Source organism: Bubalus bubalis, chromosome 8 (assembly GCF_019923935.1).
Source record: "Bubalus bubalis isolate 160015118507 breed Murrah chromosome 8, NDDB_SH_1, whole genome shotgun sequence".
Taxonomy (NCBI): Eukaryota; Metazoa; Chordata; class Mammalia; order Artiodactyla; family Bovidae; genus Bubalus; species Bubalus bubalis.
This window is the reverse complement of record NC_059164.1, coordinates 51,798,714-51,818,368: the sequence shown is the minus strand read 5'-3', so window position 1 is coordinate 51,818,368 and position 19,655 is coordinate 51,798,714. Positions and strand designations below refer to the sequence as shown.

At 37.4% G+C, this 19,655-nt stretch overlaps 1 protein-coding gene across 1 annotated transcript in view; it reads left to right on the top strand.

Moving 5' to 3' along the window:
• The window catches only part of TES (testin LIM domain protein), a 62,691-nt gene extending 44,805 nt beyond the window's left edge, over positions 1–17,886 (top strand). Inside the window, exons 3-7 of the mRNA XM_006069682.4 lie at positions 4,796–5,048; positions 6,039–6,374; positions 7,670–7,885; positions 8,292–8,450; positions 16,632–17,886. Coding sequence (XP_006069744.1) covers positions 4,796–5,048; positions 6,039–6,374; positions 7,670–7,885; positions 8,292–8,450; positions 16,632–16,820 — 1,153 coding nt within the window. The 3' untranslated portion in view covers positions 16,821–17,886. The remainder of the gene's footprint in view (positions 1–4,795; positions 5,049–6,038; positions 6,375–7,669; positions 7,886–8,291; positions 8,451–16,631) is intronic.
• The last annotated feature ends 1,769 nt before the right edge of the window (positions 17,887–19,655 follow it).

Below are 19,655 nucleotides of genomic sequence, written 5' to 3'. Positions count from 1 at the left end.
CTATCTTTGTAACATTATTACTTCCTTCTTTAGTCAGTCACTTTGCTAATACCAGGATGCATGCCATAGTTCACAGCCATATAAGGAACTATTTATATAAGAACTAAATTCCAAGCCCACCTCTTTCCCCTCAGGAAGGTGTCATTTTAAACTTGATCCAAAAGCACTGTGATAGTTTTATGAATAATTACATTGTTTTTGTTAACTGAAGAACAAGAATGAAGAACATACTGTAGTAGGATAGTATGCTCCTTTCCAGTAGATGAAAGTATGAGATAACCAGATGTAAGTCTTTTATAGCCGAACTAGAATATGCAAACTATTCAGCAAGTTATTACCAAATAAAGAATTCTGACCGATGTGTACACAAGGGAAGTATTTTGCCTCCCTACCCCACATCTCTTGACACACTATCTTTCTCTCTCTTTCTGGGACTGTATAAGTCCAATGTAGTATTTTCAGTTTGCATACCTCACCTTAAGAAAAACAACATAAAAGTAAATAATTATTTAATAATTTGTTATTTGGCAAAGTGTTTAGATTGGGGTGTTTTTTTTTTTGGTAATTTTCTGATGCAGAGAAATCCAATGATTTATATTAATTTTAAATACAAAAGACTTATTAATAAGCTTTTAATGATGCTAATACATTTTTATATGATCAATTTGAGCATGTGTAATTATGCATGTATAAGTTTCTCCCTTTCTGATGAATCCTTACCACTTGTATTTCTTTGAACTTTCCTATTGCTCTGATTAGTACCCAAGGAAAAATGAATGAAGTGGCAATGGCAAGGTTGCTTTCTTGCTTCAGATCCTAAAATGAATGCACTAAGTATGATGGATCCTGAGTGCTTGCTGACTTTTTTCCCCAGAAACCCTTTCTAAAGTCCTAATTCCTTTCTACAACTAAAATTACTTTAAATGTAATCAGAAGAAATGTTGATATGTATTGAATGTTTTCTGTATCCAATGAGAAGCAAACCTTTATCAGTTTCTGTTATTGTCCTTATTTTCCTTTTTACTTTAGGTTTTGTCTGAATATTTCCTAACCTCCTGAGTTAAACACTTAGCTTATTAATTTTTATTCTTCTTTCTAATTTGAGCATACCTTAACTATAATTTTCCTCTTCAGCATCTCTTTAGTTGTATTTCACAAGTTTCAGGAAGTAATAGTTTTGCTTTCTTTTTTCCTAAAATATTTTTTGTTTTAATTTATATTGTAATTCTTTTCTTTCAACATTTAATTTTTTAAGAGTCTTTTTTTAAAAGTACTTTTAAATGTTTTTGTTGATGATTTTTAACATAACTGCATTCTGTTCAGCTTATCTGGTTGATGATCTGTCCTTGAGACTTGCTCTATGGCATAGCAGATGTTTGGTTTTTCAAAATGTTTCAAATAGTTGTAAAAAGAATGTATATTCTCCAATCACTGGATATAATGCTTTCATGTGTCTCTTAGGTCAGGCTTGATATTTGTGTTACTCAAATCTTTATCTCTAATTTTTTAAAATCTCACCATAATGATGGCTTTGTCCATTTGCTTCTTATAATGCATGAAAGTGAAAGTGAAGTTGCTCAGTCGTGTCCGACCCTCAGCGACCCCATGGACTGCAGCCTTCCAGGCTCCTCCGTCCATGGGATTTCCCAGGCAAGAGTACTGGAGTGGCATGCCATTGCCTTCTCCAATAGTTCTGTTATTTTTGCTTATATATGTTGAAGTTAGGTTATTAGGTGGTATTAAGTTAATTGTTATAGCAGAGAAGTGTTTTTTAAAATATTTGTTACTGTGAAGTGACTCTGATACTCATTAAGGGAAAAAGCCTTAATTGTATTCCCTAATATCGTGGCTCAGTTGGTCAAGAATCCACCTGCAATGTGGGAGACCTGAGTTCGATCCTTGGGTTAGGATGATCCCTTGTAGAAGGGAAAGGCTACCCACTCCAGTATTCTGGCCTGGAGAATTCCATGGACTTAGTCCATGGGGTCACAAAGAGTTGGACACAACTGAGCAACTTTCACTTTCAATATATGTAACAATGTTTTGCTGGTATTTGCCAGGTTAATCTTTTTGCATCATCATACTTTTCATCCTTTCTATGTGGTTAAAATTTAAGTTTCTTAAACAGCATATAACTGTTTAAATATATCTACTTTGTTATATTATCTTCTGAAAGCCTTCATCTTTTAACTGGAGAAATGAGTCCATTTATTGTGACTGTTGATATGCTTGGATTATATCAACCATCTAATTTGTGCTTTCTACATGTCCTAAGTTCCCAAGTTTATTTTTCTCCAATCTTGTTTGACTAATTACATTTTCATATTTTCATCCCTTTTTGTCATAGTTAGAAATTACATTTCTTTCTTCAGTTATCTAGATATTTTAACATACATAGTTAACAACATCCAATGTTAATCTATTATCTTCAGTATCTTCCTGAACAATGTAAGGATATTAAAATGTTTTTTTAACTCTCAGATTCCTCCCTCTAACGTATATGCTATCATTGTCCTGTATTTTAGTTCCAGCTTATATTTTTAATCGCACAAATTCTTTCTACTCTCTGTTTTCCTCTGTCATCTTTGCCAGCTTCTGCTCCTGTACCAGGCTCCCTCCTGAGCCCTCATCTTCCTCTGTTCTTCCCTCAGGAGGTGAAAAGTGCTCTGTTCAAGTTATTCCCTGGCTTCTGAATTTATATTTTCCACCAGGCTACAGTTTCTAATAATAGATCTATATATCCTATAATCTACTTGATATCTTTACCCTGTTTTATAGGCATTTCAAACTTATTATTTCAGTTTGGATAGATTTCACCAACGTTTTCATCCCATATCTCAGTTCTATTCTTATTTTGCTTTTATGATCTAATAAATTACATTCCTTTTACAATCTTACTCATCCCAGAAACCTGGGTTCATTTTTTAACTGATTCTGTCTTCCCTTCATCAATGTATTCACAAGGCTTAATTTGTTTCACATTATTTGTTTAGTCATTCAGTCTTGTCCAACTCTTTGTACCCCATGGACTGTAGCCTGCCAGATTCCTCTGTCCATGGGTTTCCCAGGCAAGAATACTGGAGTTGGTTGTCATTTCCTTCTCCAGGGGATCTTCATGACCCAGAGATCCAATCCAGGTTTCCTGAGAGTCACCTCCATTGCAGGCAGATTGTTTTACCACTGAGCCACAAGGGAAGACCAGTTTCACATTAAGGATATCTTAAATTTGTCCCTTTCTTTTTATCTCCACTATCAGATACTTCAGTGCAAGCTATTACACATCTTACCCAGGCCAAAACAGTAACTATCCAAGATGTAAATTCCACTTTTGAAATAGCAGTAGAATCCCTGTTCCTTAGGACCTTGCAGACTGGATGCACCATTGACGTGTTAAGTGGTCTTCCTGCTTTAAGTTACATCTATCCCTAAGTTACATCTATCCCTAAGTCCTTCTCCATATGGCAGGTATTACAGTTTTTGAAAATGATAGATCTAATCATGTTATTCCATGACTTAAAAGCCTTCAGAGCCTCCTGATTGCTCTTACAGTGAAAGCCAGACTTCTTAATATGCCTCACAAGTAGTCCCTGCATGATCTCAGGCTTGCCTACCTTTCCAGCCTTGTCACTACCCAAGTTACTTAGCTCACTGTAGTCATACATACCAGACTTCTCTGATCATAGGGCCTAAGGGCGCATTCTCCTAATACAGGACGACCACGCATACTCTTTCTACCCAAAATGTCTGGAGGCTTTTCTTCTCCTGTCTTTACCTCTTCTCAAACACACACACACAGTTCACATTTCATTTTACACATCCTTCAGGTTTCAACCTAAATGTCACTTTCTTAGGATTAATGTTCTTATGGAGTCCTTTGCTCACCAGTTCCAAGTCAAAATTATATCCTCCCAAAATAGTCTGTGATTATCACAAATGCATTTATAGGTATGTGTGTGCGTGTGTGTGTGTGTGTATTTGTTTAGTGTCTGTCTCCTCACCAGGTGGTAAGCATAAGTTCTAGACTGTCAGAGACTGGGCCTAATTATTTTCATCATTATGTCCTAGTATCAGGTACATTGCTTGGCACGTGGACACTCATATATGGTGCATAAATGAAAGATTACATGCTGCACCAGATTGGGGAAGGGAGATTGTGTCTTTCAACTATAAGAAGGGAAGAGACTTTATCTGTCTTTTTTACATAAGGGAGCACAGGTTAGGTGGTCACTAAATGTTTTGAAGAAATAAAAGAAGGGGAAAGGAAAGGGAAAGGAAGAGAAAGGAAATGGAACATGAGAAAAGAGAGAAAAAGAAATTGGAAAGGGGACAGGAAAGAAAATGAAAAAAACTAATAAATCTTGGGTTACTGTCCTTGAGGAGAAAAGTTATATCAACTTCTTTATCTCTCACTTAGGGAAAAAAAAATAGGTAATGGCTGCTACCATGCAATAAAATATGAAAATGCTTTCTGTGATAGTTTTTGGTGATTTTGTTTTATTTGCATATCTGGTTGAGAGAATGAGAAATATCACATGGGGTTACCCTCAGCCATACTCCCTTGAGCATGCACTTTCTAATCAAAACCTTCTTCAAAGTCTTATAAAGCAAAGATGCATTTTTATGTCTCCTTACTTAAACTTATGTATAGCTACTTGTAATCCCCTCACCCCCACCTGTCATAAGACTTGACTTTGCATACCATTATAAGGAATATTTGTAAAAATATATTATGAACTATATATGTATGATTGATTAAGTATAATTAATCATTGCCTGCTTATCTCCAAAATTATAGAAAAATATGTCGTAACTGCAAGTGTGGCCAAGAAGAGCATGATGTCCTCTTGAGCAATGAAGAGGATCGAAAAGTGGGGAAACTTTTTGAAGACACCAAGTACACCACCCTGATTGCAAAGCTAAAATCAGATGGAATTCCCATGTATAAACGCAATGTTATGATACTGACCAATCCAGTTGCTGCCAAGAAGAATGTCTCCATCAATACAGTTACCTACGAATGGGCTCCTCCTGTCCAGAATCAGGCATTGGTAAATAATAAGGGGGAGGGAAGTCCCTTTATTACAGTTCCTACGCTACTTATTTAGGGCAGTTCTTTTAGTGACCTAATTGACCTCAGGTCTGTTATTTTTTGGGGTTCCCATTACCTTGACTTCCAACTCCTATTGGACTTTTGGAAGTAAGATTAGATATCTCATAGAATTTTTCTCACTACATAGATAATTGGTGTTAACCTTTTCAAAGAAATGGCATGACATTTTCAGTAATTAAATGAAAAACATGTTTTGTATAAAGCTAGTAACTTCTTTGTTACTTTTGGGAAGATTTTTCTTAAGATGGTTAAAAAAATCTAAAGAATAGAATTTCTTTCAATTTTTTGTAACTCAAAAGGCGGTCAACACTATATTTCTTTTACTATATAAGGCAAAAAAAAAAAAACAATTTTGTGTCAAGCTCCTTCCACTAATATAATAACTAGATGAGACATTTGGAAATCTTTTAAGATGGTTAGTTAAATCATGAGAATGAATCTTGTGATATCATTTTCTTATAGGATACTGATGATCCTTAGGCCATTCTGAACATGTGGCTTAAAAAATTTGTTTTCTTTTGCAGTTATACAGTTGTATTTTTGTTTGTTTGGGGGGCTTTGTTTTTTTATGAATTTTATTGGAGTATAGTTGATTTACAATGTTGTGTTAGTTTCAGGTGTATAGCAAAGTAATTTTAGCACAAGTAAACATTAGTAACCCAAGTCTTTACAAAGTGAAAAAAAAAGCTTTGCTTTCATGAAGAAAAAAATGTGTTCATATTTACTGACTAAATCTATTTATTGCCCCATTTTTAATGTGTTTTTTAATATATTAACATCTCAAGATAACTTGTATTATGAAGATCAATTGTTAATAATGGATAAAACTGAATTATTCAGTAATTTGATTCCAATGAGTGTTATACAGTATCGTTTGTCTGATGGCCAAGGCATCTCCCAGTTAACACTGGTCTCCTTTGTGGTCTAGGCCAGGCAGTACATGCAAATGCTGCCCAAAGAGAAGCAGCCGGTGGCAGGCTCAGAGGGGGCACAGTACCGGAAGAAGCAGTTGGCAAAGCAACTCCCTGCCCATGACCAGGACCCTTCAAAATGCCACGAGTTATCTCCCAAAGAGGTGAAGGAGATGGAGCAGTTTGTGAAGAAATACAAGAGTGAGGCTCTGGGAGTAGGAGATGTCAAACTCCCCCGTGACATGAACACTCAAGGCCCCAACAAAGTGTACATTCCTGGAGGGGACAGAAGCACCACGACAGCAGTGGGGGCCATGGAGGACAAATCAGCGGAGCACAAAAGAACTCAGTATGTAAGTAAAGCAGTCATGATGTTAGCCCATTTGGTACATTTTACAGGTTCATTCCATTTCTTTGAAATGTGGGAGACTGGTGGGGGAAGTTGCATTCCTCTGTTTCCAGAAGGGAGTAGATGAGGGAAGTAAATTGAGTTATAATTTCAGTTTAGGCTTATTTTAGAGAATTATCATGTATCATGTTTGAAACCTTGGTCTAAAGCCAAGTTTTCTGATTATCTGTTGCCAAAGATAATTACAAGTGTTATGTGTACACAGCAGTTAACATGGTGTCATGCTGGAATAAAACATACAATCTAGAATCTGTTTCTAAACATAATTTTGGTGTTAATTGTTTCTCTCTTCCCATAAATAAGAATAATATATGCTTAGGTTAATTCGGTTTTGCTCGTGTGAACATGCATAAAATTCAAACTTCAACATGTGGATATATAGTCAATCATACTTTTTAAAAATGTCTTATGGACTCTGTGGGAGAGGGAGAGGGTGGGAAGATTTGGGAGAATGGCATTGAAACATGTAAAATATCATGTATGAAATGAGTTGCCAGTCCAGGTTCGATGCACGATACTGGATGCTTGGGGCTGGTGCACTGGGACGACCCAGAGGGATGGAATGGGGAGGGAGGAGGGAGGAGGGTTCAGGATGGGGAACACATGTATACCTGTGGTGGATTCATTTTGATATTTGGCAAAACTAATACAGTTATGTAAAGTTTAAAAATAAAATAAAATTAAAAAAAAATTAAGAAAAAAAATAAATAAAATAAAATGGAAAAAAAAAAAAAAGTCTCCTAAGACAGGGAAATTGAAGTCATTTTTATGCCTTGAAAGTAGAAGAAAATTGTGACACAGATGAACCAAAAATAAGAACTAAACTTACTGTTATGTATTTCTCATAGATCCTGTTAGCACATCAACCAACCAGGCTTAGTCCTGTATTAAAACAAAACAGAAAAAAAAAATGATAGAATAAGTTTTAAGGTAATCATTTTTGAGAGAACTACTTAAAACTGAAGTGAAAATTACTATTAGCCTTTTTCCATAAGCAACTTTGATTCAGTAAACAGTGCTCTGTTACATATTGGATGCAAGAATTACATTTGGAGAACCTAGAGAAAGCCAAGAGATTCCTTTTCACAAATACTAACACCATACTGCCTATATGGACAAATTACTAATTTCAGTAGAAATTATTTCTCTTGGAAGTGGTTTCTCTGAATTCTACTGGAACTGTTGATGAGACGCGCCGGTCTTGGATGACTAGATTGTTTTGGCTGGTTTCCCTTTCAGTCCTGCTACTGCTGCAAACTGAGTATGAAGGAGGGAGACCCAGCCATCTATGCTGAAAGGGCCGGATACGATAAACTGTGGCACCCAGCTTGTTTCGTCTGCAGTACCTGCCATGAACTCCTGGTTGACATGATTTATTTCTGGAAGAATGGCAAGCTGTACTGTGGCAGACATTACTGTGACAGTGAGAAACCCCGGTGTGCTGGCTGTGATGAGGTATGTTCTCTAGGGCCACCCGCATGCAGGCTCCCTTTTGCGTCTTCCTATGGTTCCCTCACCATGCTAACCAGGCCTCCCTTAGCAAGAAAGCAGAATGAATTAAGCCAGTATTGTGTGCTTTATTTACATCCAAAGAAGTTGAATGAAAAAAACATTTCAGTCATTCTGAATGCCCATGTTAATTGTGTTGACAAATGAAGACTGTCCAGATGCCTAAAACATTGATTTGAACTAAACCAAGTAATCATCCAAGTTCAAGCTTTAGGTTATCCTCAGACTTCAAGCCCCTGAAAGTAGACTGATGTTCCTTGTGGATCTAAATCTGTTGTCTAAAGAACCTAGCTTGGTCATTTGAAGCAAAAAGGAAAAAACATGATTGATCTTATTTTTATCCTCTTCCTAGCTGATATTCAGTAACGAGTATACCCAGGCAGAAAACCAAAACTGGCATCTGAAACACTTCTGCTGCTTTGACTGTGACAACATCCTAGCTGGGGAAATATACGTGATGGTCAATGACAAGCCTGTGTGCAAACCCTGTTATGTGAAGAACCACGCTGAGGTAAGAGACACCTTGGGATTCGGTAGCCTTGACCTGCTTTATTTAGGTCTCTTACGAAGGAGAAACAGAAAGTACTGCTCTCAAATAGGAAACAGGTGAACTCTACCATAGGGTGTTAAAATCCAGGTAATTAAAAAACAGTACATGCGTTGACTAGGATGAACCACCTCAAGGTTCTGTATATGCAGTTTATACTATAAAGTGCTACTTGATAGCCAAATCTCCACCAAAAAAATTCCTTAATGGGAGTAAGATTGATTGATTCTCATCATACAGATGAGCTTTCACTTAAATTAAGGTTTTTAGAGACTGTTCATATGCCTTAGCTCTATTTGAATGTTTATAAATTTCTGTTCATGTTACCAGATCACACACTGTGGCTTTGTTTTCGCTACTTGGAGATTGTACAGTGCCCTTTCTTAAACCCTCACTGAATTAATATATATGTGAAACAAAATTTCAGAACAAAATTTGGCTTGCATGTTTATTTGCATAAGCCAAACATTCAAATATTTCATGTGAAAGTATATATATGTGTATGTATACACACACAGAGACACACACATATGTGTATATGTATAAAATCGACCATGCTAACACAGAGCGTCTATTGCATGATGGCCCAGAGATAGATAAAGAGTTGACCATATATGGTAAAACTTATAATCCAGGAATATTAAAAGGATAGATGTTTACTTTATATGCAGGTAAATAAGTACTAAAGATCTCCCTGAACTATCAACTAGAGGAGACTCCTGGCTGAGGAATATAATGACATATTTATATAGTTCTAGAAGTATGATATTATTAAATATGAAAATAAGGTTAAGAAGTTTTGGTGTCAGTGCCAGTTTTCAACATTTACCCATTGCCCTCAGATATAATCTATCAGCCATCATTTTCTATCAACTCTGCCTCATCAATGTATCTCAGGTTCTCACAGTTACAACTATTCCACTTCAGAGCTTTATTTTTTGTCATATTGATTATTATAGCGACCTCAAATTTGGCCTCCCCACTTCCATTCTTGTTCAAAGCTACCTTCCATAATGATGGAAGATAATCCTTCTAAAATGAAAACCTGATCATTAAGCCTTTACTTGATAGATCCAGCCCCTTCTTAGCTATCCAGCCACTTTTACTAGTTGTTCAGTCGAGTCCAACTCTTTGTGACCCTGTGGACTGCAGCAGGCCAGGCTTCCCTACTAGTTATCTAACCCAAATCATACCATTTCCCAAGTTACCTGCATTTCATAGTTGATACTGTTCTTTGTCTTCTGCTAACACTCATTCCTTTGTCTGATATATCTTCCTATTCTGTTTTTATTTATTTTTGGCTGTGCCACGTGGCTTGTGGGATCTTAGTTCCCTGACCAGGGATCAAACCCAGGCCCCTGGCAGTAAAATCACCAGGTCCTAACCACTGGGTTGCCAGAAGATCCCCTGCCTGTTTTACCTGATTATGCCTGCACACTCCTCCAGACTCAATTTAAGCTTAACTTTTTCAGAACACCTTTCCCGATTCCCTACCCATGTTCCACCCCTTTCTCTCTGGCTAGGCAGGATGTCTCTATTCCCTTGGGGTTCTTTGTGTACTTACCCACATGTGTGATTGTCAATATCACACCTCTGTCTCTTCCACCAGACTGGAAATAGCTGGAGCATAGAGCTTCCCTCTATTTCCATGCCCTCAATGTCTGCACTTAGGAAATATTTGAGTGACTGACTTGTGTTTTAATATTTCTCATTTTCTGTGAGGGTCAGCATGGACCCTCCTTATATCTGAGGATAAGATGTTGAATCACTATGCAGTCTAATAGATCATTTAGCTTAAAAAAATGCTTCTTTGAATGTAGTTGCAACAGTTTCTCTACGGAAGAGGGTTATCATAATAAGCAATTCACTGTATGGTGTGTTACCTTGGCCTCAAGGACTAGAATGTAAACTCCATGAGGGCAGGGATTTTGTCTGCTGCTTTTCTGTACTATTTTCAACACTAGAACAACACAGTAGGCACTCATGTTTGTGGAATAAAGCTTTTAACAGATGAAGCTACTTTGTTATTAATACAAGCTTCTCTCCATTACGTTGCTGTAGTTATTGGAGAGGAATAACTACAGAGAGAATGCAGGAAACTCTAAATTATTTAGCTTTATAATATAGCATGATTTATTTTAGAAGGTGTACTTTCTCAATAAGATACACTGTTGCCATGTGCTTAATACTAAAATGAATATTTATCGCCTGAACAAAACTTAGGTGATAGCAGCATGCTAAAGGATATAAAAATTGGAAGATTGTCTAGTTCTGGGCATTGATCTGCTTAGATCTTTTAATTTTAAAAAGAAAAAAAAAGAAGTGAGAATATAAATTATTTTTAGACCTAAAGTGAAAACCTCAACTCAAAAAAGGACTTTTCTGAAGAAAAGATTAACCTGGAAGGAGGAAAGTGGGAAATACACTTAGTTTGTCTCTGCATGGTCTCTGGAATTCCAGTCTCAAATGGCCACCCCAAGATTTCACATCTCTGAGATTTCACAGGACCTTCCTGCTAGAAAGCAAGCGTCATTATCAATTTTTTAATTTTATAATGTATATACAAATGAAGTAGGAGGAATTGAAGGAAATAATAACATATTGGATTATTAGCTTTAATTAAGAATTCAGGATAATCAAATATCAAGCATAAAGTGGTGTATGAAGTCCATCAACTCCCTGACCAGTCCTGGAGTCTCCAGACCCTTAGTTGAGACCTGGGCAGCTTTCAGATTTATGAAGAATTAGGGATAGGGATCCGGAGAAGGCAATGGCAACCCACTCCAGTGTTCTTGCCTGGAGAAACCCAGGGACAGGGGAGCCTGGTGGGCTGCCGTCTATGGGGTTGCAGAGAGTTGGACACAACTGAAGCGACTTAGGAGCAGCAGCAGGGATAGGGATTGGTACTTTTTACCTGGGGACACGTCAGATTTAGGGATGAATGGCAATCAAATTATTAATAAACATAAATTTTCTGAAGCCCACAAACCCTACATTCTATGCTATTTCAGTTCAGTCACTCAGTCATGTCTGACTCTTTGCCACTCCATGAACTGCAGCACGCCAGGCCTCCCTGTCCATCACCAACTCCCAGAGTTTACGCAAACTCATGTCCATTGAGTCGGTGATGCCATCCAACCATCTCATCCTCTGTCATCCCCTTCTCCTCCTGCCTTCAGTCTTTCCCAGCATCAGGGTCTTTTCAAATGAGTCAGCTCTTCGCATCAGGTGGCCAAAGTATTGGAGTTTCAGCTTCAGCATCACTCCTTCCAATGAACACCCAGGACTGATCTCCTTTAGAATGGACTGGTGGGATCTCCTTGCAGTCCAAGGGACTCTCAAGAGTCTTCTCCAACACCACAGTTCAAAAGTATCAATTCTTCAACTCTCAGCTTTATAGTCCAACTCTCACATCCATACATGACCACTGGAAAAATCATAGCCTTGACTAGACGGACTTTTGTTGGCAAAGTAATGTCTCTGCTTTTTAACATGCTGTCTAGGTTGGTCATAACTTTCCTTCCAAGGAGTAAGCGTCTTTTAATTTCATGGCTGCAGTCACCATCTGCAGTGATTTTGGAGCCCCATAAAATAAAGTCAGCGACTGTTTGCATTCTTTCCCCATCTGTTTGCCATGAAGTGATGGGACCAGATGCCATGATCTTAGTTTTCTGAATGTTGAGTTTTAAGCCAACTTTTTCACTCTCCTCTTTCACTTTCATCAAGAGGTGCTTTAGTTCTTCACTTTCTGCCATAAGGGTGGTGTCATCTGCATATCTGAGATTATTGAGATTTCTCCCGGCAGTCTTGATTCCAGCTTGTGCTTCTTCCAGCCCAGCATTTCTCATTATGTACTCTGCATAGAAGTTAAATAAGCAGGGTGACAATATACAGCCTTGACGTACTCCTTTTCCTATTTGGAACCAGTCTGTTGTTCCATGTCCAGTTCTAACTGTTGCTTCCTGACCTGCATACCGGTTTTGGAAGAGGCAGGTCAGGTGGTCTGGTATTCCCATCTCTTTCAGAATTTTCCACAGTTTATTGTGATCCACACAGTCAAAGGCTTTGGCATAGTCAATAAAGCAGAAATAGATGTTTTTCTGGAACCCTCTTGCTGTTTTGATGATCCAGCAGATGTTGGCAATTTGATCTCTGGTTCCTCTGCCTTTTCTTAAACCAGCTTTAACATCTGGAAGTTCACGGTTCACATATTGCTGAAGCCTGGCTTGGAGAATTTTGAGCATTACTTTACTAGCATGTGAGATGAGTGCAATTGTGCGTAGTTTGAGCATTCTTTGGCATTGCCTTTCTTTGGGATTAGAATGAAAACGGACCTTTTCCAGTCCTGTGGCCATTCACAGCATCATCTTTTAGAATTTGAAATAGCTCAACTGGAATTCCATCACCTCCACTAGCTTTGTTTGTAGTGATGCTTCCTAAGGTCCACTTGACTTCACATTTCAGGATGTCTGGCTCTAATTGAGTGTGAGTGATCACACCATTATGATTATCTGGGTCATGAAGATCTTTTTTGTATAGTTCTGTGTATTCTTGCCACCTCTTCTTAATATCTTCTGCTTCTGTTAGGTCCATACCTTTTCTGTCCTTTATTGAACCCATCTTTGCAGGCTTCCCTGGTGGTTCAGATGGTAAAGCATCTGCCTACAATGTGGGAGACCCAGATTTGATCCCTGGGTCAGGAAGATCCTCTGAAGAAGGAAATGGCAACCCACCCCAGTACTCTTGCCTGGAAAATCCCATGGATGGAGGAGCGTGGTAGGCTATACTCCATGGGATCACAAAGAGTTGGACACGACTGAGCTACTTCAGTTTCACTTTGCATGAAATGTTCTCTTGGTATCTCTAATTTTCATGAAGAGATCTCTAGTCTTTGCCATTCTATTGCTTTCCTCTATTTCTTTGCATTGATCACTGAGGAGCTATTTGTAAGGCCTCCTCAGACAGTCATTTTGCTTTTTTGCATTTCTTTTTCTTGGGGATGGTCTTGATTCCTGTCTCCTGTACAATGTCACGAACTTCCATCCATAGTTAATCAGGCACTCTGCCTATCAGATCTAGTCCCTTAAATCTATTTCTCACTTCCACTGTATAGTCATAAGGGATTTAATTTAGGTCATACCTGAATGGTCTAGTGGTTTTCCCCACTTTCTACAATTTAAGTCTGAATTTGGCAACAAGGAGTTCATGATCCGAGCCACAGTCAGTTCCTGGTCTTGTTTTTGCTGACTGTATAGAGCTTCTCCATCTTTGGCTGCAAAGAATATAATCCATCTGATTTTGGTGTTGACCATCTGGTGATGTCCATGTGTAGAGTCTTCTTTTGTGTTGTTGGAAGAGGGTGTTTGCTATGTGTTCTCTTGGCAGAACTCTATTAACCTTTGCCCTGGTTCATTCTGTACTCCAAGGCCAAATTTGCCTGTTACTGCTATTTAGTATGTTAAATCTTTTTACCAAAACAGTTTCCTTAATTGTACATAGAACAGTAGTTACCACTTTTTTAAAATTGCAGTGAATACATGAGTTTTGAAAGATTATAAAATGATCTAAAAATATTATTAAAGGGCTGAGATACAGAGGGTAGATCGTGATCTAAAATCAGGGGAATAAAAAATTGAGTGTGAAAACAACAAATGGCTACATTCTAAATGAATTACAAAGCTATAAAAATGAATTTATACAAAAGCAATTGCTTGCATGGTGCAGCTTCAGATTAGGAGTCATTGTAATCAAAACAGTCATTTTTGTTGTATTTAGGATCGATCATGCAAAGATCTCCCCTGCTTCTTAGGGAAGACTGGGTTGACATAAACTGTGAGATAAGCAGTTACAGTCTCTATAATTAGAAACCTTGTAGTTATCTAAAAATATAGAAAGTATTACTATATTGCAGGTCTGAAATGGATATCTGTACCAAGGCCTCACACCACATGCTAAATCAATTCACCCAGTGAGTGGCAGTCACACACCTGTGACCCTCCTCATCCCATCCACCTTCATCACACAGGAATTCCTGACAATCACATTAAGAGACCAAGAGTGCAGAAGATTAGCCACTTTTATGTAATGCTGGACAATCTTACTGGTTTCTTCATTTGTTATAAAATATTTAAAAGAAAAATATTAGTTTCATTCATAACACATATAAACAAGAAAGGCATATGAACTATCTAATGTTTTGGAGCTCTCAGTTGGGTAGTTTTGTCTTCTGCTGTAATAATGCCAGTTATTCATTTATTTTCTTGCTAAACATGTTCAGCTAAAGAAGAAAATTATGTGTGTTTGCGGGTATGGACGTGTTGTTGGAAGAGGGTGTTTGCTATGACAGAGTTAACATACATGTATACTGAATGGCATATGGAATATAAGTGCTAATATTCCATGATATTTGATCTTACATAAATTATGACATGACAGAAGAGATATTTTTAGTGCACACTAATTATTCTCAAACACTGTCAGTATTTTTGATTGAGTCCTGAATTACTTTGAACATAGTTTTCACTTGTGTGTGCTAAGTCACTTCAGTCGTGTCTGACTCTTTGTGACCCCGTGGACCATAGCCCACCAGGCTCCTCTGTCCATGGGATTCTCCAGGCACAAATACTGGAGTGGGTTGCCATTCCCTTCTCCAGATTTTCACTTACTGCTGTCTAGAAATTAGTAGTGTTAATCATCTCATATGTCATAGGTAAGACTGGTAAAATTATCACTTCAGAGCTTTAGTGAATGAGGAAAAAATCTTTTTTAAAAAGACTATTTTTTAGAGCAGTTTTAGGTTTATAACAAAATTAAGAGGGAACTACAGAGATTTTTCCCATATATTCCCTACTCCCACACATGCATTACCTTATGCATTATCAGCATCACTCACTAGAGTGGTACATTTTTTAACAGGGATGAATCTACATGGACATATCATAATCACCCAAAGTCCGTAGTTTAGCTTAGAGTTCACTCTTGATGTTGTGTATTCTCTGGTTTGGACACATGGCATATATCCATCATTGTAATATCATACAGAATATTTTTACTGGCCTATACGCCCTCTGTGCTCTGCCTGTTCATCTCTTCAAGCTGCCTGTCTCCTACTCCATACCCCTAGCAACCAGTGATCTTTTTATTTTCTCCCTAGTTTTGCCTTTGCTAGAATGTCATATAGTTGGAAGCATACAGCATATAGCTTTTCCACATTAGCTTCTTTCACTTAGTAATGTGCATTTAAGTTTCCTCCATGGCTTGATAGCTCATATCTTTTTAGCTCTGACTAGTATGAATGTAGAGACTTCCCTGGTGGCTCAGACGGTAAAAGCATCTGCCTACAATGCGGGAGACCCGGGTTCGGTCCCTGGGTTGGGAAGATCCCCTGGAGAAGGAAATGGCAACCCACTCCAGTATTCTTGCCTGGAAAATCCCATGGACAGAGGAGCCTGGCAGGCTACAGTCGATGGGGTCGCAAAGAGTCAGACATGACTGAGTGACTTCACTTGAGTATGAATGTATTATAGATTCTTTATCCATTTACCCACTGATGGACATCCTGGGTGATTCCAGATTTTGGCAGTTACAATTAAAGCATCATGTGCAGGTTTCTTTGTGGACATAAGTTTTCAAGTCATTTAGATAAATACCAAAGAGCATGACTGCTGGAGTATATAATTAAAGTATGCTTAGTTTTATTATAAGAAACTGCCAAACTGTCTTCCACATGAGTTGAAACATTTTGCATTCCCACCAGCAATGGATGAGAGTTCCTATTGTTCTTGCCAGCATTTGTGATATAGGAAAAATCATAAAACTTAAAAAAAAATAACTGCTAATATACAATCTAATAGATACAATGGAACCCAACACACTGCTTTGGAACTTCAAGACTTTCTGCCTTGAACACCCATGGCTTATCTTAGAAGCATCAAGTGCTGTTTGGACTTCACCTATTTCTCACATGCTCCACATATAACTATGAAGGTTAACTAGAAGGTCATTCTCAGTTGTGTATCTTTAAGGTTGTCATTCTTGGTTTATTTTGCCATCTAAAGAAATGCGCTGTTTGTTCTAACGTGAAAATGTTATCATCACAGTTTGATCTCTCATCCTCTTCTCTTCTTTGTATAACTGTCTTAACAGGTATGTCAAGGATGCCACAATGCCATTGATCCCGAAGTGCAGCGAGTGACCTATAACAACTTTAGCTGGCACGCATCCACAGAGTGCTTTCTGTGCTCCTGCTGCAGCAAGTGTCTCATTGGGCAGAAGTTCATGCCCGTAGAAGGGATGGTTTTCTGCTCCGTGGAGTGTAAGAAGATGATGTCTTAAGAGGAGAGCACCAAGCAATATTGAGCCCTAGCTATCCAGAGTGGTCTGCATTTCTACTGTAAAATGCAATTTGGAAAAATAAAAGAAAAAAAAAAAAAACTATTATGGAAACCAGGAAATTTTGTTCAGTATTTTTCTTTGATGTTTTTCCTAACCAAATTTTTGCATCTCAATTTTTAAAACCTGCTTTAAGCATTTAATTTTTAAAATGGTAAAGAATTTTACCTTTCTTTGGCTTTCCAGATGTAAAATCTTCTGAGTTGAAAGCTTGAGTTTAATGTCTTCATATTCCTACCTTCTTTGTGCCAAACACAATATATATGAAACACTTAAAAGTTAGTGTTTGAATGGAAAGATGAGCATTTCATGTTCTATATTCTGTTTCCCTTCTTGTATAAAATGAAAAGGAAATTAAACTTGCCCTAATGCCAAGGCTTTACTTTTATTGCCTCATCTTATTCGCTGAATTTTGTAGTGATACACAGTGAATTCTTTTGACAGAGAAAATAGAAATGCAGCATAGTATGAAGAACCGTTATCATTTTAATGTCTATGCATTTGCTATTTCCTAACGTAGGCAGAGATGGCTTTACTGCATATCTCTCTTTTTTTTTTTAATCTGCTCTACCTCTCAGTATCCTCTTTGTAAGCTGATGACCTCCATTTGTGGCCTTGAATATTTTATTGTCACGTGTGGCTTCCACACTTTTTACTTCTATAGATGATTTTTGGCAAGCCACTCATTTATGTTATATTTTCAATCCAAAGAACATATATACTTTTTTGTATCCAAGAAACTATAACTTGTACTCTTTGCACTTGGCTGTGTGGTTTGAATAGACTTTTTGCACGGTTTCCGTTCTTTTCTAATGGATACTGTCCTATGATATGGTGACTGTTTGTGGATATATAACAAATGTCTTCTTTGCCTGTATACTTCCTTCCTTAGGTATTTCTAATGTTTATTTTTCCTTTTCTACTTCCATACAAAGCTATGCACTATGAAAATTAAATGGAATGAATGATATTTGTATTATTATTCAAAATAAAGTCTCTTTCACTTTAATAATTATACCTTTATTTTTTGTATCTTCATTTGAGAGTCAAAAAGTCCTTCTGCAATTAAGCATTTGTTACAGCAGGGGGCAGTGTTTCCAAGGATAAAAAATAACCTGACAAATAAGGGCTACTTCCTGACAGAACAGAAACTAGACTTTTCATTATGGTGAAGGGATAAGTTTTATGAAACTTCATAATAAGTGAAAGCATTTAAATAGTTGGTTTTCAAGTCATGCACGAGTATTTTCTTTCAGAAAAAAGAGTGTCATTTTAATTGACGTCAGGAAAGCTACATTATTTTCAGGTAAGTCTAACAAGTATTAACTCTTATACTCAAACTGCAACTCTGGATTTCTATGAATTTTTTTCACAGCAGCCTATTGTGAAAAAGGAAGCAAATGTGGAATAGTTGCAGCTTTGTTCTTCCTAATATTAGCAGGTTATGAGGTTTTGGTTTTTTTTTTTTCCCCTTAGTCTAAAGTATTTGTCACAGTAGAAGTAGCACTTTTCTCTGACACATACCCACGATAATTTGATTATTTTTGAGCTCATATTTGTTTGGCTAATAGTGTTTCTCCTAAATTTTATACCCCACACCCCCACCCATCCCAACCCCACACTCACTAACATACCAATGTCCGCATCTATTCCCTCTCTGCATTATGGTTTCCTCAACCATGAAGAAGTGAGTTGAACACGTCACTTTATCCAAGAAGTAATCTAATCCTATATAATTTTAAATGCCAATGTCACAGATATCCATCATTGTCTATATGTATCACTTTATGCTTTCTCTCATTTACCTTTGTCTCAAATGGCAAAAAATGTATTTCCTCTGCATTTTTTCTGTGAGGTTTAACAGCTTAATTTTCCCAAACATGGCTAAGTGAGAATAAACTGAAACAATTTCTCTGTGTGTTAACAAAACTACTCTTCACAGGTCTGCCTGCACAGCCTCTGCTCTCCTGGAACTGAGATTGAAGCAGGCTGTTTTGGAGATGGAGAGGTTCAAGAAATTTGGTTAAATCCATCTCTCACTACCTGAGATACTGATTGCATGGATATTAGGTATTTCCAGAAAGAAGAAACTACTTTGCTTGAGGAATACAGAACCTTTGTTTTGATTCATTCCCCTGACTTAGTTTTACTTTGGCCTTGTAATACAATAGAATGAACTGTAATGAAATGTAAAGCAAGAGAATGTGAACCATTTTCATTGTTCATCACACTTTTTTTTTTTTTAAAAAGGGTTTTCAAATACTTTGCCCTTTAAGCACTTAACGAGAGAGTAAGATGGTTACTAGATTCTATAAGATTTTCTTTTCCTCTAGCATTTAGGATATGGTCACCCCATTTTATATAATCATGACTTTATATTCTGCATTGACTTCCATTCTAAATAATGGCTTACTTGATACAGGTGCCAGCATTAAATCCTTCCCTTGCAATGGGGAAAATAAAAGAGAGTAATATTTCTATCTGAATGTGTGCATTTTTCCCTTCAAAAATAGATATGAAGAATAACCTTTTGGCCTACTTACTTCCTATGGGGTCAATAAATGGAAATTTCTATCATCCAAATCCCATTTAAATTATAATTTTCAAATATATAGTTTATCCCCTTTTTGAGAAGGCAATGGCACCCCACTCCAGTACTCTTGCCTGGAAGATCCCATGGACGGAGGAGCCTGCTAGGCTGCAGTCCATGGGGTCGCTAAGAGTCGGACATGACTGAGCGCCTTCACTTTCACTTTTCCCTTTCATGAATTGGAGGAG